The sequence below is a fragment of the Cydia splendana genome, chromosome 9 (assembly GCF_910591565.1).
Source record: "Cydia splendana chromosome 9, ilCydSple1.2, whole genome shotgun sequence".
Lineage (NCBI taxonomy): Eukaryota > Metazoa > Arthropoda > Insecta > Lepidoptera > Tortricidae > Cydia > Cydia splendana.
This window is the reverse complement of record NC_085968.1, coordinates 4,257,463-4,281,400: the sequence shown is the minus strand read 5'-3', so window position 1 is coordinate 4,281,400 and position 23,938 is coordinate 4,257,463. Positions and strand designations below refer to the sequence as shown.

General features: G+C 37.9%; 1 protein-coding gene and 1 long non-coding RNA gene across 2 annotated transcripts in view; both read left to right on the top strand.

Annotated features, from left to right (window-relative positions):
- Positions 1-23,938, top strand: part of LOC134793414 (uncharacterized) — a 314,149-nt gene that overhangs the window by 170,768 nt on the left and 119,443 nt on the right. The window lies entirely within an intron of this gene.
- LOC134793371 (odorant receptor 49b-like) lies at positions 8,517-22,181 on the top strand. The gene is made up of 5 exons (XM_063764934.1): positions 8,517-9,574; positions 10,237-10,336; positions 18,991-19,095; positions 21,295-21,450; positions 22,095-22,181. Exons 1-5 carry the CDS (start codon positions 8,766-8,768, stop codon positions 22,143-22,145), a joined length of 1,221 nt encoding a protein of 406 aa, XP_063621004.1. The 5' UTR covers positions 8,517-8,765; the 3' UTR covers positions 22,146-22,181.

Sequence of the window (23,938 nt, the reverse complement as noted above, 5' to 3'; positions counted from 1 at the left end):
ATATTATCTACATATGGTGCAAGTATTAAGATGTTTCATTCCACTTACCCGTCATCAACTCCAAATTTTGTAAACATTGTCTATTTTGAGCTTGAATCGCCTCGTGCTGATTTTTTACTAGTGTAAAATTATCCGTCATGCGGAAAAATAACTCCCGCACGCCGGTTTTGTAAGGTTTCACCATGATTTCCCGTTCATCACAAAACACAACGAATATTTAAACGATTTTGACAAATGTGACGTCCAGGCTCCGTTGTGTACTGGGTGATCAAATGAAACAACTGTTATCACTCGTGCACTCCGCCAGCTACCCACTCGCCATGACACTTCTCCACGGAGTGAAGCTAGCGGGTAGTTGCGTCGTACTGTTTATTGTGTAATCGTCACATCTCTCCCTTTTTATAATGATTTATTTATTTTACTTTATATATTTATCATGCAACAATAGTTCAGTTTATCGTATTATCTTATACTCGCTAGGTTAATTTATTTTTCCAATCTAGGTATACTACCACCGGTTCGGAAAGGTTAACCTCAGACCCGAGAAGAACCGGCGTAAGAAACTCGGCGAGGTGTGGATGTATTCATTTTACAACAGTTAAATAATAAATATTTTCCAACACTAGCAAGCCTTTAAATCTGTAAAACTATTATTTTACTTTTACAATTTCTTCTTAGGTGTCAGTCCCTCTCCTTCTCCTATTTGCAGTTTTGAGTTTTTTATTCAATTGCTTATAACTCAAAGATTTACTTTTCCTTTTGATGCTTACACATTTCCAGGTATTTTCATTAGCATACAATATAATATTTGCCTAATTAATACCTATTTCATGATTTAGGTACAATAACATTGTAAGCTTGCCAAGCGTCTTGGACATTAGTTACTTATTGGCAATAACTGATTGACTCTGTTTTACTAGTCTTGTATGATGTTAATATATATAATGCAATTTAAAATAGTTGAAGATAATCCAAGGTCAAATAAAGTAGGAATGTTACATTCGTTGTAGAGGTACCACGTCAAGTATGATTAGTTTTACTTATGAATAGGTTAAGCAAACAATAATCTATATAAATAGATTTATATATTATTAATTTGTTAGGTACCTACTAAGATTTACCTGCCTATTTGACCATTATTATTATTAATTGCATTGCATACATATCTAATTATCGTTCTTTAATTATAATACTTGAATAATATAATCTTGACATCAATTAATCCAAATATTTATTTTATTAATTTTATTGCTCAAAAAGTAACACAGCAAATATAATATCGAATGTAATATTATTCTAGCAACTTACTTATGCGAAGAATCATAATTACAATTTATGTTATGTAAATAACCTAACACTTTACTAATTGAAAGCTGATTTGTCAATTGAATTGTGACCAGTAAGTATTGTATTATTACTTCCACAATAATTACTGTCAGACTGTCACATAAATATTATTATTTGTACTTGTACACTTTTTCTTCGGTTTATTTCAATTACTTGCAACATATTTTATAAACCTGAAACATAGGTATACACCTTGTATGTCTGCTTCCTATATCCTGCCATTGGTAAGTATGTCATTTAATTTCAACAAACATCTTCCAACGAACCAATGGAATTCCATTATTCTAACCATGATCCCATGAAATACTGAGTACACCAGAGTACAGTTCGAATGTTTAGGTCCTTTACCATTTTATCGTTACGTTTAACGTTTCTAAATGATAAGACCTAGGTTTTTGGTCTTTTGAGTCTTAGTGCTCAATTAGTACAATAAATGTGTACTCTTGGGTAGATCAATGAAGTGGTTCAAGCTACAACTTTGATCTACTAGTTTTACTTAATTAGTTAGCCTCAACAAATTAAACATCAGGCAAACTGTCATTGAGAGCGATCAAAATCACGGTTAATTCGAATACTTATTGTTTTTATTTTATAATGTGTAGGTACCTACACACAGTATTTAGTTATTTGTTTCTGTTTTGATTTAATGTATCGGTGCTGAGACTATGTATAATTTCTAATGTATGTATTGTCTCAACCGCATACCTAAGCGTTTTGGCATCCTTAATTATTGTAAGTTTAATTACACTTAATTATAATTAGTCATCACATCACACACATCACTCATCTTCATCTGAGTAGGTGTACCTACTACCTAGGTAGTTTGATTATTTACCCTTTATATCATATGAATTCTAATATACGATTTTGAGTCAGAAAATAAACCATGTAACCATCTGTATTTGTAACACGCAAACCATCAGCATATTCGTTTCTGTCATTTCATGGAAAAATTCATGGCTAATACGTCGGTGCCACATCATAGGAATAATGTAACATGAGTACTTACATTATTTTTTGTAGTGACCCCAATTATTGATCTATCTTGCATTGATTACACTTTTGGATTTACATTTGGTAACCAGGCTCACGCACAGTAGCCATTGTCAAAGAGTTAGTGTAATAAGCACGCGTATATTTCTTCTTTGCTTAGTAAACATTCCTCCCGAGCTACGTATCATCAATTATTTACTCAATAATAGTTGTAAAGTTAACCACTGTTCTTATGAAAACAGTCGACAAAATCAACTGTGCATATACATAATTGTTTTTATTAACATTGATTGTAAACAAAACTATAAAATTAGGTATAGGTACTAGATCTACGTTTTTACAGTAATATTTAAATTCTGCATTAGTTTCTTTAATACTCCTCTTACGTGAGTTTGGAATTTCATAACCTACTTACGTAAGTACCGCCTAACAAAATCGTTGCAGTTTTAATATTTTCGTATTATGTACAACCGTACGTCAATCGTTACACAGAATATCACCTCGCCCAAAATTTTGTATTACCTGAATACAATCGGCAGCTCGGGAGGAAATGGACAAATACGGTAGCTATTAGGTTAGGATTTCCATACCTTAGATTTGTTTTTTTTTTCCGCCACCGTTACCTTTCCTTTCCGTATTTTTTTGTAATATTTTACCCTCGTCGCCATCTGTGACGTCCAGGCTCCGTTGTGTACTGGGTGATCAAATGAAACAACTGTTATCACTCGTGCACTCCGCCAGCTACCCACTCGCCATGACACTTCTCCACGGAGTGAAGCTAGCGGGTAGTTGCGTCGTACTGTTTATTGTGTAATCGTCACAACAAACACATACCATAGAGAATGACGTTTACTGACTGCTAAAAAACATTGCCATATATAGTTCTTTAATTCACTGTCAAATTATTGCGCTGCAAAGTTCATTTGGTCTGACTCTATGTAAAATCGTGGATTAGATAAAAAAAAAATGTTTATTTTTTATTTTTATCATGTAGCTACTCATCGTGCTAGCCTCGTTCGAATACACCGGTTTTGCGTGAGATTTGCATGTCTTGCTTTAATTTGTACGTAAGTTCACTCTCGTAATTGCTTATGGAGAGGCTAAGGTGTTATAACCAAATATTCTGTACAATATGGTAATTCCGGTCGGGAAAGGGAATCTAAGTATGTACCTTGGACATAATATTTGACGCTTTCAGGGAGAATTGGACCGAATTAGGAACTACCCAAGAAGCTTAAAGCTTTGTAATATAAAATATAAACATGACATTTAGGAATAATAGGTTTTTTTTTACCAGGCTCTAACTTGTTCTGCCGAGAAGCTTAGTGGGTGCACCCCACGAACCCGAGTACGGAATAAATAATAGTACTAGGTACAGAAGACTCACTCTCTAACAAAACGCGTCTGTTACGATTATATAGGACAGATATGGCCGCTAGGTGGAGTCGCGAGGGCTGCGTTCTCGAGGGTCAGTGTTGCCAGATCTACTGATTAAGCAGTAGATCTATCTGATTTTAAAAATATCTACTGATCTACTGCTTTTTGCTGCTGAGCTACTGATTTTTCGAAAACGAATGATTATTCGTCGTGACCGGATCATCTAGTTACTTTATACCGTCGTATCGTGTCGTCTAGCCTTTACGAAGTTTTCTGAAACCGCGGTTATTTTTTATCTATAGTGTGATTAGGCTTCATTTTACTATATCTGTGTTAGGTAGGTAGATTGGTATTTTTTTATAGTATTGGTCGGCGTCGTCGCCACTATAGCCTGGCAAATGAATGGTATAGTAATAGTAGAAAAAAAAAAACTTCGGACATACAGGAGGATGCTCCCTAGTGTATGCTTTTCGCTAATGATATTGTGCTTGTGGGTGAAGACGGACTCGAGGTACAGAGCAGACTTGAGAAATGGCGGCGAAAACTGGAGAATGTTGGCCTGAAGATCAGTAGATCTAAAACTGAACATATGTTCTGCGATTTCGGCGGTCTCGGTCTCTCCGGCAGTTTCGCTGCCACGGAACTCGATGGCGTTAAGTTGCCGGTCTGCTCCGACTTCAAGTACCTCGGTTCGCTTAGCTGGTTCAGTGAGATGGCGATATTGACCGTGACGTGAAAAACCGGATTAGCACAGGATGGATGAAATGGCGACAGGTCACGGGAACCATTTGTGACGCTCGTATTCCTCTTCTATTGAAGGGTAAAATTTATAAAACCATCATAAGACCTGTCGTCATGTATGGATCAGAGTGTTGGGCCCTAAAGGTGACGGATGAGATGGGATTGCATGTAGCGGAAATGAGAAGGTTAAGATGGATGTGGGGTGTGACAAGAATGGATAGGATAAGGAATGAGTATATAAGAGGAAGCCTGAAAGTTGCACCCATAGTAGTAGAAAAAGTAAGAGCGAATCGCCTAGCGTCTTATGGGCATATGATGGAGAGGGATGAAAGTCATGTGACGAGAAAGGTATTATGAATGAATGTGGAGGGAAGTAACGGGAGAGGAAAACCGAGGAAACGGTGGATGGACTGTGTGAGAGATGATATGAAACGAACGCAAGTGAATGATGAGATGACGGGCGAGAGAGACGTATGGAAGAAAAAAACATGCTGCGCCGACGCCAAATGAATGGGATAAAGGCAAGCGGATGATGAGTAGAAAAAAAACTTTTGCTCATTTATTAATTATAATAACAGAAGTAAGAGACAGAATGATACTCTTCATTTTACTGTTACTGACAATTTGATTTGCCAGCTATACTCAATCACACCCAGTTTGTCAGCAGAAAATGGAAAAAAAAAACAAATTTTCTATGGGACGTTGGTGTCAGGTCAGAGAATCAAATTTTTTTTTTTCAATTTTACCTATTGCAGACATCACTTTTTAAATCTACTGCTTTTTTCCCCTATCTACTGCTAAACCGATTTTATTTCTACTGAATATTTCAGATTTAATCTGGCAACACTGTCGAGGGTTGATGTGGAAATGTACGTGGCGAGTTGGCTATAATATGTCCAGTGACACCTCTCTACCCTCATCACACCGGAGTTGCCCTTGAACCATTCTAGATGTCGCTTTGAGGCCCATCTTGGGGGGCGAGTCGCCGTCTGTCGGAAAATGCCTACCGTTTGCATACCATCAACAAGCTTCTTGAAAAACACTGATTGAAACTTTCACGATTATTAAACATTATTAAATTGCACAACGGGACTTAATCGCGAATTTAAGTTTTAAGATTTACCTCCGACGTTTCAAGGACGGCGTTGTTGAACTGATAAACAAGACAAAGTGCGGGTAGTTCGAAAAACTCGCACGGCTAGAAGATGTTGATGTCAACTTGAGCCAGTCTTCTCCGAGACCACGGGTACAACGCCGTCCTCGAAACGTCGGAGGTAAATCTTAAAACTTAAATACGCGATTAAGCTTCTTGAAAGCCTTGAAACTCCTTTTTGAGGGTAAACATGAGCAGTAAAGATACTGTTATTACAAATTCGAGTTCTACTAAAAGAAGCAATGTAAAAGCTCCTACTCGCTCCTAATAAATATTTTTTCTCCTTACTGTACCTACAGTGTACACAGTTAGTTACTAAATCACCTTTATTAAATTACGCTTCATTCGAACACTCACACAGTGTAAAGCAAATTTAATTTGGAAGTCGCCCGGACAACTGACGAAGGTCGAGAATTTCTTTTTAAAAAAAGTTGCCCCGGATTCTTGCGTCTTGGCCACTGTGATTGTAGCAGAGACGAATAAATAATAAAGAATAAGTAAGATCAAAATATTTTTTTAATGGGTCACTCACTCTCATTTATCTCTACAATAATATGTTTCATCCGTCTCCGCTGAGTAGATGGACTGGGCAGTCAAAAGTATAAATTCCACTCGGATCGAGCCTACATGGAAGCACCATAACGTCAATCGCTAATATACCTGTGAAACTGATGTTGATGGGCCGACGTTTTCACAAAAAATATTATTTAAAAATTCCTCGAGATTTCTATAAGAAATCTTTCAAAAGTAGAGACTTTCATGGAACGAAGTTCCTTTTCGGACGGTACGGATGGGGGCTAGGCAAAAAAAGTGTAAGATTTTTCCTTCACGAAAACCCGTCACGACACTTTCTTAACTTCGTTCCAACTGTTCCACGACACTCACGAATTTTTTGAAGTGAAATAGTAGTTTGTGTTACAAGGGATCAAAATGATATATTTCCGTCAAGGGCGTACATTGAATCCTGAGCGTAATGAGGGATTCAAGTGTTAACGCCCAAGACGAAATAATTTTGATACCGTGTGACACATACTGCTTTTCACATCAACTATGAGGAAAATAAAAAAATCTTAGTGTTGACACTACAGTGTGGCCACTTTTTAATTTCTACTCTTTTTTGCCAGGCTGTACATACGATTTTCATAGTTAATTATATTAATATTTTATACTGGCAATGAAATGTCCTTGAACAGAAAAGTGCCACTTTGATCCCTCCTAGCAGGGAAGAAAAATCCATTTTCTGATTAGGTGATGTGAAAACTTCTTTAGCGGCGCTGAGCACTTTTTGTAATGGGGAAAAAATGTTAAACTCGCGATCAGGTAAGATTCGTAAGACGTGTCCATCACAATGTCATTGAGTTTTTCTTTATAGATTTAATTTATTTATTTATTTTATTTAGAAATTTAATTCAGGCAACAAGGCCCATATTACAAATACCTTACAGACTAACATACATATGTATTTTATAAACTTAAAACTAAACACTATTTAGTCGACAAAACGGCGTGGCTCCGTTGCATCGGCTGCTCTTGTGTTAAATGCCATCTATTGAGTTTCCCTCTAACTGGTACTAATATAACTCGAGTACTAACAGTGATGTGCTTAGGGGTTTCAAGTAATGCGACGAAATAACGCTAGATGGCGTTACACCTCAATTATACATAGTGCTGCATACATTTTGCACTAGATGGCGCTGTTATTTTAATATTTTGAGTTTTCACTTCTGCCGGTTTTTTAAGCTTTCTTTTACATGCACACCAAACACAACAAAAGTCGAAAGTTTGTATGACGCTGAGCTTTGTTTTGTGTCAAGAATAGCAGTTTTTACGACTTACTCCTCTCTAGCTGTGGTAAAACGGTCACTGCAGATACAGCTTGAGTTTAAACATCAGGTTTAATGTTACTTAGGTACCTACCTACTGTTGCCGGAATGTTTCGACTCGTATAAACCTTCGAGAATTTTTTGGGGTTTTGAGTACCTATTGCTTGGAAAAAGGTGGATACCTACATTAAATAGATAAGTACTTTGTGGCCATAAATTTGGTCGGACACAGGAACCTGCCAGCACAGGATTTGGCTGACCACTTTTTTACTGTGCTCAAAGGCAGCTAATATCCTACTATAAAGTTTCATTCTATTTTTCGATGAGGTTTTTTTCATGATTTTTTTGTAAGTACCACTTTCTTGCATTTGCACATAATTTGCCAAGTTTAGCCGCGGCCGACCAAGAGCAGTGAAGCTACCAAATGTCAGCTAGAGTTAGAGCAAGAAAAGTCTGCAGCGATTTTGATAGACCACGCAGTGCAAGTGTTATTTAAACGTCAAACTTCTATGAAATTATGACGTATAAAATAAATAACAGTTGCACTGCGTGGGCTATCAAAATCGCTGCAGAATTTCACTTGGTCAAACTTTACCCCCATAGAGTAGGTAATTTCTTTTTTTTATCAGGTTTCATGCATCCGGCCATCGGACTAGTGCCCCTGTGGTCTGTTTGCTGAATAAATGTTTGACGTTTGATGTTTGATAAAAATGATAAAATAATTTTTCGTCGGAAAAACCGTCAACAGCGATTCTCGATTTATAAGTGTTTTTTAATCGGATATGTCGGAATTGCAGTTTTATTTCTGTGCTAAAACCAGCGACACACCTAAATTTTAAACACGAAAAGTAGGTAGGTAGCTTAAGTTAGTTAAGAGTTTTAAACGTTAAATATGGAAACAAAACTTAAATATTCAAATAATTAATTAGATTATTAGAAAGTAACTTAATCTAGCCTCCTTCAACCCTTTTTTTATTAAAAATTAGTAGAATTATTAAACGAAGCAAACGGATATATGTCTCTATTTCTTACACTTGGTTAAAATGTCGTCTATTGTAACTGGATTAAAGATTACTAATCTTTCTAGAAGGGTAAGATAATGATAGTAATTAATTATTCAAGAACAAATCCAATCAGCGAAGTATCGCACTGTTATTACACGTAACACAAATCACATGCCTGAAATATTCACCATCAAACATGCATGGCTACTGCAATTCGCTGCTATAATTCTCACGCCAATTTTCAATTTATTTGATCGGACAGTTCATTTATTCGATAGATTCAGACAGCATTAGACTTATCTTTGAAAGCCATCCAACGTTCCAAAAATGTCGATAGAGGGATATAAACGAATTAGAAATAAAAAAATATCGCGTTATTCACTACAAAACATGCTAAAGTGTCTTGAAGACCCTGAACACCCTTCGGCGGGTCCATATCTCAGCTTTATGAACCTCACGGGAAACTGGCACCCGAACATGGAATTAAAATCCACCCGTTTTAAACAGATGGTATTTTACATAACTATGACCTTTTTCTTCAGTCAGTATTTAAAATGTGTGATCGGCTTAGATCTCAGTGCTCTCCTTTTCATTCTACAAACCGCCCCTTTTCACTTGGGCACACCTAAGACCATCTTATTCCGAAAGGACTATCATCTCTGGGAGAAATTGATCGACTATATGTCACGCACAGAGCTGCGACAGCTCTCTGATGAAGATGAAGAAGTGATCGACGTTATGGGCGAGTATATTAGGAAGAGTAGGAGAGTAATTTACCCATTTTGGCTTATGGCTATCTGTTGCAACATAAGTTTATTCACTGACCCGTACCAGAAAAATCAAATTGTGGAGAACGGGACGGATATTTACGTACCGCTATTCCAATTTTACGTTCCTTTCAACCAGGATGTTCCACCAGGATACTATTATTCTATGATTCTTCAGACAATTCTAGGTAATATAATGAGTTCTTACATCATCTCTTGGGACTCGTTGGTAATATCTACGTTCATATTTTTCGCCGGTCAGCTCAAGATTTCTCGCGTCTATTGTACCAAAGTTATAGACCCTGAGAGCAAAGAACGAAGTCACGAGAATATTATAAAATGTCACCGTTTCCACACGTCTCTAATCGAGTAAGATATCATTTTATTAAGTATAGCTGTGTCTTGTATGAGATATTTTTGAAATACCACTGTACACTTGCTTGCCTTTTTTGCTCTTGCTGTGCTGTCATAGGTATACGAGTATGCTAGGTCATAATCATAATGGCCAATAGGTTAATTAAAGTAAAAGTAGCCATGATAATATTGCTATCGCCGCTACAGTAAATAACTACCGTTAGAAAAATTACAATAGTTATTTGTACAACAAGAGATCAAAGTTTGATATTTCTTCGAGTGCTTATTTTGAGTCCCGTGCAAGCGAAAGATTCTATAATGATGAATCTAATTTAGAATCTTGAGCGTAGTAAGGGATTCAAAAGCGCACGAGATGTAAATAACTTTGATCTCGTGTAGTACACAAAATTTTTCACCCTAAGCAGTGAGAACATACCTAGAGGGACAGAGATAATAGAACCCCCAAGTATATCGAACTTGTATTACCCCGCATGTTGAAATGACATTTGACTATAAAGGTCACTTGAATGTAATTTTGTCTCACTCAGTGAGACAAAATGACTCAGTGAGCAAAATCGCATTTTGCTCACTGTTTTTAAGAAGCAAAGTACCCTTGTTCGAGCTGCTGAGGTGAAAAATCCATTATTTTATCTTGTCTCCGTCGCATCTATTTGCAGGCACCAGAAATTATTCCAAAAATTGATATCATCCGTGATGTTCATATACCTTATTGTGATATCTATAAACTTAGGATCCTGCATCATACAAATCTCAAATGTAAGTGGCTATAATCTTAATCGTCTACTGCGTACATATAGTTGGTCAAGCAATATTCAACTGTGTAATTAAAAAAAGAAGTTTTAATTAGTGTCCGACCGAAACATGTTTTTTTGCCGAAACCGAAACCGAAACCGAATGTTCGGCTTTGGCTCTAGTTTCGGCCGAAACCGAAACCGAAACCGAACCTTTTGTAGACTTGTTAAAATCGTTGAAAAAATGTCATAAAACCGCTTTTACACACATATTATGGGGCTGTCAACACCCAATGCCCTTGAAATTGATGTTACTTAAGCAGTTTTTTAAGAAAATTACTAGAGTTATACCAAGATAATTCTGCAACGATCTTAATAACACACGCAGTGCAAGTGTTATTTTAAACGCCAAAACTTCTATGAAATTATGACGTTTAAATAACATTTGCACTAGTTGCACTGCATATGCTATCAAAATAATTGCAGAATTTTCTTGGTATAACTCTATTCATTCACCAGTCAAGCCAACATGATTGTAGATACAGGATGAAACAAAAACGCGAGCGCAGCGAGCGCAAATTTTTTGTTGACAATATCGCAAGGCCGGGTACCGATCTTCACCTGGGCCTAAACGTCCGAAGTGCCCCAGTGAGGCGAACTTTCATGCGAAGTCAAAGCCGTGCTTCAGGCTTCAGGATAAGTAGTTGAGCACAGACTCCAAGCAATGTCCATTGTATTAAAAAGCGAGATATTTCCTTGAGCGCTGGTGCGACTTTCAATCCGAAGGTCGCAAGGTACAAACCCCGGCCACGTACTCTTGACGTACTCGTACCAATGAGTTTTTCGGAACTTTTATACTAAATATAATTTTGATAGTTACCTACTATTTGCATTTCGGTGAAGGAAAAACATCGTGAGGAAGCCGGACTAGTCCCGATAAGGCCTAGTTTACTCTCTGGGTTCGAAGATCAGTCTGATGGCGGTCGCTTTCTTAAAAACTAGTGCCTACGACAATTCTTGGGATTAGTTGTCAATTGGACCCCAGGCTCCCATGAGCCGTGCCAAAAATTCCGGGACTACGCGAGGAAGATGATGAGTTTTCTTATTATTCCTTTGCCCAGGCCCAGTAACATGCGACAGTGCTAATCTCATTTACTCCGATACAATTAGACAGTGTGCGCGTTATAGGTATTAACAGCCTCTTAAGTCTGCGTCAACCGTCTAGTGGCGCCCTCATTAGTGGAACTATGTTTTATAATAAACCAATTAATTTATGTACCTACTAGCTGTGCCCGCGGCTCCGCCCGCGTGGAATTCGGTCTGTGTCAGTAAGCGGCTAATTTCTAATCCTAATTTCTCTCCCTCTCCCCTGGAGGCGGAACTTGAAGTAAAGTTGACAGATGGATATGCTAGAGGACTGTAGTCCAGATAAAATATTTTACAATTAGGTACCACTAAATAAAACTACACTCCAAAATCTATATGTTTTTTCGCCCTTATTCAAATTTTACACGTGATTTAAACGACAGAGTAGTAAGTAGTTGTATATCGGACGATACAGTAAGGTATACGCGCGCGAGCGAAAGCGAAGCGGCCTGCCTGGCTAGAGCGCCACCCACTCACCGTGGTCTTCTTCAGACTCCTGAGGAAGACCACGTGCCCCTTGTAAGCCAATGCGTTGCGAGACTTTCGCGAATGATTCGATTTTTTTCGGGAAGGCATGGTAACGCGTATAAAATGCGAGTCCCAAATCGTTTGACTCCGCAAACGACCAGTGCCGGATTAAGATATTTTGATGCCCTAAGCATTTCTAGACCATGGTGCCCCCTCTCCCTAGGGTCATCGAGATTACATTGATTTTTTTTGGTAAGTTGAGTGACGTTCATTGCCGCATTACAGCTGAGAATGGAAATCAGTCACATCATTTTATCACGAAAATTGACAGTGCTGCAGCAGTACCATTGCAACAGAGTAATGCTGCTGTAGTCGCCATATCTTAGAAAGTGAATGAAAACGCGAGCGAAGTGAGCGCGAAAATTTTTCGATATAAAAACGCAATTTGATAGACAGTTGTAAATTTTGTCTTTTAGTATGGAAATCAGTCACATAATTTTATCACGATAATTGACAGTGCTGCAGCAGTAACGTTGCAACAGAGTAATGCTGCTGCAGTCGCCATATCTTAGAAAGTTTTTGAAAACGCGAGCGACGCGAGCGCGAAAATTTTTCGATATAAAAACGCAATTTGATAGACAGTTGTACATTTTTACGTTTAGTATGGAAATCAGTCTCATAATTTTATCACGAAAATTTACAGTGCTGCAGCAGTAATGTTGCAACAGAGTAATGCTGCTGTAGTCGCCATATCTTAGAAAGTTTTAGAAAATGCGAGCGAAGCGAGCGCGAAAATTTTTCGATATAAAAACGCAATTTGATAGACAGTTGTACATTTTTACGTTTAGTATGGAAATCAGTCTCATAATTTTATCACGAAAATTTACAGTGCTGCAGCAGTAATGTTGCAACAGAGTAATGCTGCTGTAGTCGCCATATCTTAGAAAGTTTTTGAAAACGCGAGCGAAGCGAGCGCGAAAATTTTTCAATATAAAAACGCAATTTGATAGACAGTTGTACATTTTTACGTTTAGTATGGAAATCAGTCTCATAATTTTATTACGAAAATTTACAGTGCTGCAGCAGTAATGTTGCAACAGAGTAATGCTGCTGTAGTCGCCATATCTTAGAAAGTGAATGAAAACGCGAGCGAAGCGAGCGCGAAAATTTTTCGATATAAAAACGCAATTTGATAGACAGTTGTACATTTTTACGTTTAGTATGGAAATCAGTCTCATAATTTTATCACGAAAATATACAGTGCTGCAGCAGTAATGTTGCAACAGAGTTATGCTGCTGTAGTCGCCATATCTTAGAAAGATTTTGAAAACGCGAGCGAAGCGAGCGCGAAAATTTTTCGATATAAAAACGCAATTTGATAGACAGTTGTACATTTTTACGTTTTGTATGGAAATCAGTCTCATAATTTTATCACGAAAATTATTGCCAGGATCGCACGTACCGAGTTGAGTGGCGAGACAGTAAAACGAAGTATGAAATTGTTACTCGGCCGAGTACAATTTCCATACTACCTTCCTTCCTTCCATACACTCTACTCGGTACGTGTACCGAGCCCATCAGAGACTGCACTGCACTGATGGCCTAGCGGTAAGAGCGTGCGACTTTCAATCTGGAGGTCGCGGGTTCAAACCCCGGCTCGCACCAATGAGTTTTTCGGAATTTATGTACGAATTATCATTTGATATTTACCAGTTGCTTTTCGGTGAAGGAAAACATCGTGAGGAAACCGGACTAATCCCAATAAGGCCTAGTTTCCCCTCTGGGTTGGAAGGTCAGATGGCAGTCGCTTTCGTAAAAACTTGTGCCTATGTCAAATCATGGGATTAGTTGTCAAGCGGACCCCAGGCTCCCATGAGCCGTGGCAAAATGCCGGGATAACGCGAGGAAGAAGAAGAATTTTATCAAGAAAATTGACAGTGCTGCAGCAGTAATGTTGCAACAGAGTAATGCTGCTGCAGTCGCCATATCTTAGAAAGTTATTAAAAAACGCGAGCGAAGCGAGCGCGAAACTTTTTCGATATAAAAACGCAATTTGATAGACAGTTGTACATTTTTTCTTTTAGTATGGAAATCAATCACATAATTTTATCACGAAAATTGAGAGCGCTGCAGCAGTAACGTTGCAACAGAGTAATGCTGCTGCAGTCGCCATATCTTAGAAAGTTATTGAAAACGCGAGCGAAGCAAACGCGAAAATGTTTCGATATAAAAACGCAATTTGATAGACAGTTGTACATTTCTACTTTTAGTATGGAAATCAGTCACATCATTTTATCACGAAAATTGACAGTGCTGCAGCAGTACCATTGCAACAGAGTAATGCTGCTGTAGTCGCCATATCTTAGAAAGTGAATGAAAACGCGAGCGAAGTGAGCGCGAAAATTTTTCGATATAAAAACGCAATTTGATAGACAGTTGTAAATTTTGTCTTTTAGTATGGAAATCAGTCACATAATTTTATCACGATAATTGACAGTGCTGCAGCAGTAACGTTGCAACAGAGTAATGCTGCTGCAGTCGCCATATCTTAGAAAGTTTTTGAAAACGCGAGCGAAGCGAGCGCGAAAATTTTTCGATATAAAAACGCAATTTGATAGACAGTTGTACATTTTTACGTTTAGTATGGAAATCAGTCTCATAATTTTATCACGAAAATTTACAGTGCTGCAGCAGTAATGTTGCAACAGAGTAATGCTGCTGTAGTCGCCATATCTTAGAAAGTTTTAGAAAATGCGAGCGAAGCGAGCGCGAAAATTTTTCGATATAAAAACGCAATTTGATAGACAGTTGTACATTTTTACGTTTAGTATGGAAATCAGTCTCATAATTTTATCACGAAAATTTACAGTGCTGCAGCAGTAATGTTGCAACAGAGTAATGCTGCTGTAGTCGCCATATCTTAGAAAGTTTTTGAAAACGCGAGCGAAGCGAGCGCGAAAATTTTTCAATATAAAAACGCAATTTGATAGACAGTTGTACATTTTTACGTTTAGTATGGAAATCAGTCTCATAATTTTATTACGAAAATTTACAGTGCTGCAGCAGTAATGTTGCAACAGAGTAATGCTGCTGTAGTCGCCATATCTTAGAAAGTGAATGAAAACGCGAGCGAAGCGAGCGCGAAAATTTTTCGATATAAAAACGCAATTTGATAGACAGTTGTACATTTTTACGTTTAGTATGGAAATCAGTCTCATAATTTTATCACGAAAATATACAGTGCTGCAGCAGTAATGTTGCAACAGAGTTATGCTGCTGTAGTCGCCATATCTTAGAAAGATTTTGAAAACGCGAGCGAAGCGAGCGCGAAAATTTTTCGATATAAAAACGCAATTTGATAGACAGTTGTACATTTTTACGTTTTGTATGGAAATCAGTCTCATAATTTTATCACGAAAATTATTGCCAGGATCGCACGTACCGAGTTGAGTGGCGAGACAGTAAAACGAAGTATGAAATTGTTACTCGGCCGAGTACAATTTCCATACTACCTTCCTTCCTTCCATACACTCTACTCGGTACGTGTACCGAGCCCATCAGAGACTGCACTGCACTGATGGCCTAGCGGTAAGAGCGTGCGACTTTCAATCTGGAGGTCGCGGGTTCAAACCCCGGCTCGCACCAATGAGTTTTTCGGAATTTATGTACGAATTATCATTTGATATTTACCAGTTGCTTTTCGGTGAAGGAAAACATCGTGAGGAAACCGGACTAATCCCAATAAGGCCTAGTTTCCCCTCTGGGTTGGAAGGTCAGATGGCAGTCGCTTTCGTAAAAACTTGTGCCTATGTCAAATCATGGGATTAGTTGTCAAGCGGACCCCAGGCTCCCATGAGCCGTGGCAAAATGCCGGGATAACGCGAGGAAGAAGAAGAATTTTATCAAGAAAATTGACAGTGCTGCAGCAGTAATGTTGCAACAGAGTAATGCTGCTGCAGTCGCCATATCTTAGAAAGTTATTAAAAAACGCGAGCGAAGCGAGCGCGAAACTTTTTCGATATAAAAACGCAATTTGATAGACAGTTGTACATTTTTTCTTTTAGTATGGAAATCAATCACATAATTTTATCACGAAAATTGAGAGCGCTGCAGCAGTAACGTTGCAACAGAGTAATGCTGCTGCAGTCGCCATATCTTAGAAAGTTATTGAAAACGCGAGCGAAGCAAACGCGAAAATGTTTCGATATAAAAACGCAATTTGATAGACAGTTGTACATTTCTACTTTTAGTATGGAAATCAGTCACATCATTTTATTACGAAAATTGGCAGTGCTGCAGCAGTAATGTTGCAACAGAGTAATGCTGCTGCAATCGCCATATCTTAGAAAGTTATTGAAAACGCGAGCGAAGCGACCGCGAAAATTTTTCGATATAAAAAACGCAATTTGATAGACAGTTGTACATTTTGCTTTTAGTCCCAACCAGGTGCGAATCCAGGATTTCATACAGAGAAGGGATGGGACAGTTTTCTATCAGCCTAGCTTCGCATAGGGCTCGATATTTAAGGGTCTCAGCGAGGTTGTTTTCATACAGAAAAGATGCAAGAAAGCAGAGCTTGGAATTGACCAAGTGAATATGAAGTGTGAGCCAGGCAGAACGCCCAGCTGCGAAAGAGGAAAGCTTGGATTTGGATCCACGCCCAAGTGTAATTAAGGCAGAAGATCAACTTTTCCATAAGGCAGAAGACCTCGCATAAGACCCTACGCCGAACTGCAAAAGAGTGGCTTGAAATAGAATCTATGCATGTAATCACGATTCTTCTACTGCTCGCTCTTTGGCTTCACTCGAAGCGCTACTTGATAGGATGCTTTTAGTTTTCGGCTTTCACGGGGCCCCTTATAACACTTTGACAGTTAGGTCTCAGGATCGCGGCTAAGGAGCAACTCGGCTTGGCCGACAAATCTGGCGTGCAAGAGAGCAAAATTCGCTATAAAATCAGTAACCTATGTCGAAAAAATCGGCTGGCCGCAAGCCCGAAAGCAAGATTTTTTTCCATGACTTTAAGGGCCTCCGCGTAAGGTCAAATCGAAAGCCTACGTTGGAGATGTTCTTACGTACCCTCACTCTCTTACTTGATCCCTACGACCCTTCGTTATTAGATGGGTACATGTACACGTATAAAAGTTTCATGTAGGTACAGTCAACGGTAAAAATATGGGTGTAGACAACTTACTCAAAAATATGTCCCATAGTTCTTAATTCACTGACATAAGAGTTATGGGACATATTTTTGAGATGATTTGTACACCCTTATTTTTACCGTTGACTGTACCTACTCCACGACGACTGCAATGCTGATGCAGCCTGCGCGTTTTTTTTTTGCCTACAGTTTTGGTGCCCCGGTACTTTGCTTAAAAGGGTTAATCCGGCACTGCGAATGACAGAGGTCAATGTTTTTTTCTCAAAGTACCCACCTTCGTGGCCATTATTAAGTGCTTAAATGAGGCGATACCTACGTATGAATATGGATTTGATATGGGTGCGATATAATTACGATTAGGTATAATTCATAATAGAGAAAATTTATAATTTTAAATAATTATGCAATTATACGCGTGTTGATATGCGTGTTTATTTTACCACTACGTAACTATGTAAACTCATTTTTAATTTTCTTGATTACTTCATTTTTACTCAGTTCCCCAAAAGAAGGCACTGTGCAATGAGGGGCAATTAATTTACTGTCGTTTAATTTTGTTGTATTATTAGTTTATTAAATCTACATAATTATTCAACTATTTTTGTTGATATCCGTACCCCCTCTGAAACTTAGAGTTAATTTGGCAAAATCTGTCCTCGGTGGCTTATTCATGTCACAAAGTATTAAATTCAGCGCCATCTGTTAGTTTACCAGGGTACTCAATAGTGGTAGCGCATATTTGAAAAAAGTTTGCCCCTCCTTCCTAAGTAGCGCCATAAGATTCAGGGGCAAACTTAAGTCAATCGAGTGTTGTGGCTACCCCCCCTTTTAGGGGTTGAATTTTTATAGCCTATAACCTGGCCGGGAATTTTCTCGACAGATTAGTAAAGTTTTCATCAAAATCCGTTCAGCCGTTTTCACGTGATGCGCGTTCAAATAAACAGACAAATCGATAAACAGATAAACAGACAAACAGACAAAAATTCTAAAAACTTTTGGAACGTGTTCTGTTATCGATTCTAAGTATCCCCAGCCAACTTTTTTTCAAATATCTTCCATGTACAGACTTTCGACCGTCTTCAGCTTTATTATATGTATAGATTTTGTTGATATCCGTACCCCCTCTGAAACTTAGAGTTAATTTGGCAAAATCTGTCCTCGGTGGCTTATTCATGTCACAAAGTATTAAATTCAGCGCCATCTGTTAGTTTACCAGGGTACTCAATAGTGGTAGCGCATATTTGAAAAAAGTTTGCCCCTCCTTCCTAAGTAGCGCCATAAGATTCAGGGGCAAACTTAAGTCAATCGAGTGTTGTGGCTACCCCCCCCTTTTACGGGTTGAATTTTTATAGCCTATAACCTGGCCGGGAATTTTCTCGACAGATTAGTAAAGTTTTCATCAAAATCCGTTCAGCCGTTTTCACGTGATGCGCGTTCAAATAAACAGACAAACAGATAAACAGATAAACAGACAAACAGACAAAAATTCTAAAAACTTTTGGAACGTGTTCTGTTATCGATTCTAAGTATCCCCAGCCAACTTTTTTTCAAATATCTTCCATGTACAGACTTTCGACCGTCTTCAGCTTTATTATATGTATAGATACATGAATCAGTATATGTAGGTACATCTTAATAAATATTGTTGTCTTACTTATTCCCCAACTTTTGGTCTTTGTCACATAGTTTAGTTTCATAGTACGAAGTACCATTTCGTAAGTTTCGGCCCGGCCGAAAGGTTCGGCCGTTTTTGGCCGAAACCGAAACTACAGCCGAAACATGATTTTTTGGCCGAAACTGGCCGAAACCGAAACCGAAACCGAACCTTCGGTCGGACACTAGTTTTAATAGGCCTTGGCTTATTTTTAAAGTTAAAATTTAATTGTTAAAATTTGTAATTTCAGGCGTCAGGCGATTTACCAGCGATGATGGCGGCCATGCTATTCGTATTTGGCATTTTAGTTCAACTTTTGATATTCTATTGGTTCAGCAATGAAGTTACAGTAGAGGTTAGTAATAAATAAATAATAAATGGTGTTAGTAAATAGTACATTATGATACAAGTTTGCTACGTTGGTCATTACACACGAGGCGATATTGATGTTGTGACGCGCAATAAGAAAGCCGATCTGTGTAATGAAATAACCAATGCACGTGTTTCTTACGACGTTTTTCAACATACTTGCGAGGAAAAAAACTAAACTATAGTTGACTACGGAACCCTAAAACGGTTCAATAAGTTCCACGTTACGAGCAAGTGTGTTGAAATAGTATTTTTCACATCACCTATTCGGAAAAGGGCTTTTTCTTCCCCGCTAGGAGGGATCAATGTGGCACTTTTCCACCCTGCTTGGGGGGATCAAAGTGGCACTTTTCTGTTCTACGACACTGTTTCTGTTATTTTTTGCATTCCTTTTTTTAGTTTGAATAATATTTTGAAACATAATAATTGTGTCAACACTAAGATTTTTTTATTTTCCTCATAGTTGATGTGAAAAGCAGTGTGTCACACGGTATCAAAATTATTTCGTCTTGGGCGTTAACACTTGAATCCCTCATTACGCTCAGGATTCAATGTACGCCCTTGACAGAAATCTATCATTTTGATCCCTTGTAACACAAACTACTATTAATTATAATCCAGTGAAATTGTAGAATTTTGTAACGTGGCTCTTCTGCGTCAAATCTGGTAGTTCTGATTTTTTGCAGACTTATTTATGATGTTGTCCCAATTAATAATCCAAGTTTGTGACCTTGAGCGCCGAACGCAACTTTGTCAAAAATCGAAAAACTTGCGAAAATTTCGGTTTTTATTTAGTTTTGGGCGATTTTAACCCTAAAGGACTAGTTTTTGATAGTAGGTACCTTCCTTAGACGTTTTTAAAGAAGACTAAATTTTCTACAATACGAGATTAGAACGGTCTCTGTAGATTGAATAGTTTCCGAGATAAAGGCTTTCAAAATTTAGATATTTTTGAAATTGAGCTCGTAAGCTAAGTGAGTGCAGTGAGTATGCACTTTTGACTCAGGCGATGCCGCTTGGCACGATTGTTCCTAAGGTCCTAAGGTCAAACATTGTTCCTAAGGTCAAACAGCAAGCTTGATTATATCACTATTGTATACAATACTTTTTCTACGAGTCAACAAAAATAATACTTTAAACTAGTAGAATCATATAGGTAAACAAACCAAAAGTATCATCATCATCATCATCATCTCAGCCATAAGACGTCCACTGCTGAACATAGGCCTCCACACAGTATACTAACCTCCACATATAGGCCTTCACAGTATAGTAACCAAAAGTATACAGCTAAGATACTCGAGCAGCCGCGATACCTTCATAGTCGTACGCGTCCTTCGACACCTTCTCGTAACTCATGAGGCCCTGGTACTTGCTCCGCGCTAAATTAAATTTTTAGACAGTTTTTTTTCTCGATTTTGGCCAACGTAGCCTATGGAGACTAACAAGCAACGCTAAGTGATTTTCGTAGTCTATGGATGTTGCTATATTAACCTTTTGAACGCCAAACGGCGCCTCCATTTGCCGTGCCACTGACGCCACGGGGGTAAAATTTAGTTTTGTGAATAAATAATTCCAACCTAAAAGTGGGGTGTTTTTCAGTAGATTTTCATCAAAAAACGATCGACGTCAAATGCCGTCTTTAGCGTCGTTGTCACGATTTTGCGTTGAAGTCAATTGCCGTCTGTGGCATTCAAAAGGTTAAGGGTGTCACATGCGCGTTTCTGACTTATGAAGCAATTGTTTCTACTATACAACCTAAAATAAATAATTAATTTGAGCTACGGTTTTGTTTCGTCCTCTTGACCGCGGCGAGCTGTGATTGGTCAATTTCATTATAGTTGACTAAACCGTATCGAAATGAATGTTATAGTTAAGTTGGGAGCCCATACATTAAAAGTACCCAATTACAGTTTGGTATACGAAATCTTAATTCAAGAATTACAATCGACGAGTAGAAAAAAATATAATTGAACTTGTTTTAATACTCCCGATACCTCGTGGCATTCACAAAGGATTAAAATAAATCACGACGTTGAAAAAGGGACTCCGCAAATTAAAAGAATGCAAAGCATCGCCCAACATTTACGAAGGACCAACTACGACTGTTTGTAGAGCTGGGGTCAAGACTTTAAAAAAACCGTTAACCGTTTTTAATTTAATCCATAAGGATTATTCATTGCAGAGTTTATCAGTTAGCTCTGGTGTATTCGAAAGCAAATGGATAACCATGGATGCAAAAATACAGAAGGAAGTAGCTTTGCTGCAACTCACCACGTCCAAACGGCTTTTTTTCAAAGCCGGGCCATGTAATGAAATGTCACTCGACACCTTTGTTGCAGTAAGTAGTGAATCCTGTACGGTTACCATCAGTTTATCACTGACATAAACGCCGTCGAGAACGTAATTTACTTTCTATACATCCCGTTTGCACTAATATGCGAGTGCGAGCGAGATGTATAGAAAGTAAATAACGTTCTCGACGGCGTTTATGTCAGTGACAAACTGATGGTAACCGTACTGTATTCCTGTGTAAATCCTTAATATACATATACCGGGAAGTACCTATATATTTATAAATAAATAAATAAAACAAATAAATATTAGGGGACATCTTACACAGATCAAACCTAGCCCCAAACTAAGCAAAGCTTGTACTATGGGTACTAGGCGACGATATACATACTTGTATAGATAAATACATACTTATATACATAGAAAACAACCATGACTCAGGAACAAATATTAGTGTTCATCACACAAATAAATGCCCTTACTGGGATTCGAACCCAGGACCAACGGCTTAGCAGACAGGGTCACTATCCACTAGGCCAGACCGGTCGTCGAATTTCAATTAAAACTTTAGTCATATTAATCCAGACATATTATCTGCTAACGAAAATATTTTTTTGCATTTGTTAATAGCAAATCATATTGTGATTTCTGTTCCAAGCTAGATGTAAAGTAATAATTTATTTTTTTCAGATCCTAAAAACCAGCTACAGTTTCTTTACTCTTCTGAAAGAAACAAAGTAGGAGCCCAAGCCTAATTCAACGCTTTACACATCCACATAAAATTACATAGTGATTACTGTTATTTACCACTTTGATCGCCATTAGAAAACTATATAGCACCTCGAATAATTATTTCGTTAAGTAGCGGCTTAGTAGATTTCCGCCTGTGCACCAAGCTGCAAAAGGGCATGGCCACTTTGTGTATGAATTCTATTCATAATGTATCCATGTCATTGCAGCTTGCTGTACCTAGAAAGAAAGTTGTCTAGCAAATCACATATTAACAGTACTTACTAACCTACACTTCTTACACAATAGCAAAACCATGAACAACACAAAAAGTGAACCAAATACCGGGTGTGGCCTGTAACAGGAGCAATAAATTAAACAGAAGACTGTACTCCCCAAACGAGCCCCAAACTTACTAACATTTGTTTAATTTTTTTTTTAATAACATGAATTTTGATTTCTAGTACGCTTTAAGGTTCCGTCACACAGGCGCGTTTTCCGGGCGGGGCGTGAGCGCGGCGTGAGCATTTTATATGTAAAAGCGGCGCGCCCCGCTCACGCGCCGCCCGCAAAACGCGCCTGTGTGAAGGAGCCTTTAAAAAAGCAATGTATTGCGAATTTTATGATTGACGCGTGACAAGTAACGTCAATTACAATGATGTGTACGCTACATTAAAGACAAATATTTATTTTGTATGTAAAATAGGAAGTCAAAAGGATTCATAATTTTTAAAAGTTGTTGCCACACCCGGTATAAAGCTTGTATCGAATAACAATAAAATTGTCTAATTTGGTAAGAGAGGTACGGTCAGCCATGAAAGTGGTAGACCACTTTCTTGGCTGACTGTACTTAAGTCCCTATTTTGGTAACGTCCCTCAGTCCAGTCCGGACATTCCCAAAGGGAACTATGGCCAAAGTTGATAATGAAAGAATAATAACATTTACCTCTGAAAAGTCTTACCAGGCATTTAAAATTCAAAACATATTTATGCAATTAGGTCGGACCTTAGTCTTTCAGAATGTTTAAGGAGGGATTTAGTAATGAAATTATTAACGACGAATTGATAGAATTAACTTTGATCAATAAAGGTTCGTTCCTTGCTGTTGTTTACTTGGTAATTTTATTACTTACCTTTTTTCTAATCCATCAGCAATTTAGGAGTAATTTTATAGCATAGCTACAGCGCTCCCGGATTTTGAAAAACTTATTTAAAAATTTTTTCGCCGCAGCCTTAGACCATCACAAATGAGATCCTCGAAACGGATTGAAATATCGAGCTGTATTCGATTTAATGACGTAAGTGACCTTTTATAAATACTGTAAATATGTACAAATAATAAACGTCCCAGTCTCATTGTATTTTTCTATTCAAAATAAAGAAACTTCTAGGAATTTTCCATGAAAATGCAATAGATTCATATTCGTATTTGAATTTCATCACCAAAATAATCCACTACAGATTAAATAGATCAACATGATCAACTGTGTAATGTTTAATCAAGAGTGAAACCGAATCTCTATTAGACTGCCGTAAAAATAAACTCTCTAGCTAAAATTTACAGCGTTTTAGGTTTTAAAATTATTTTAAACGGGTCACTCAAAAATTGCCAATCGGGGGAAATAATTCGTGTAGGTATAGTATAATATAAGCGTAGCATAAAGAACATTTTTTGCTACGGGCCACCGTATAGTATAGTATACGAGTTATTTACGAAAACCTATAAAATACCCGTTAGCTTCAGTCCACCCTCCGGTAGTTTTTAGTAGATTGTTAACCAAGGGTTGAAAGGCACCCATTTCTGT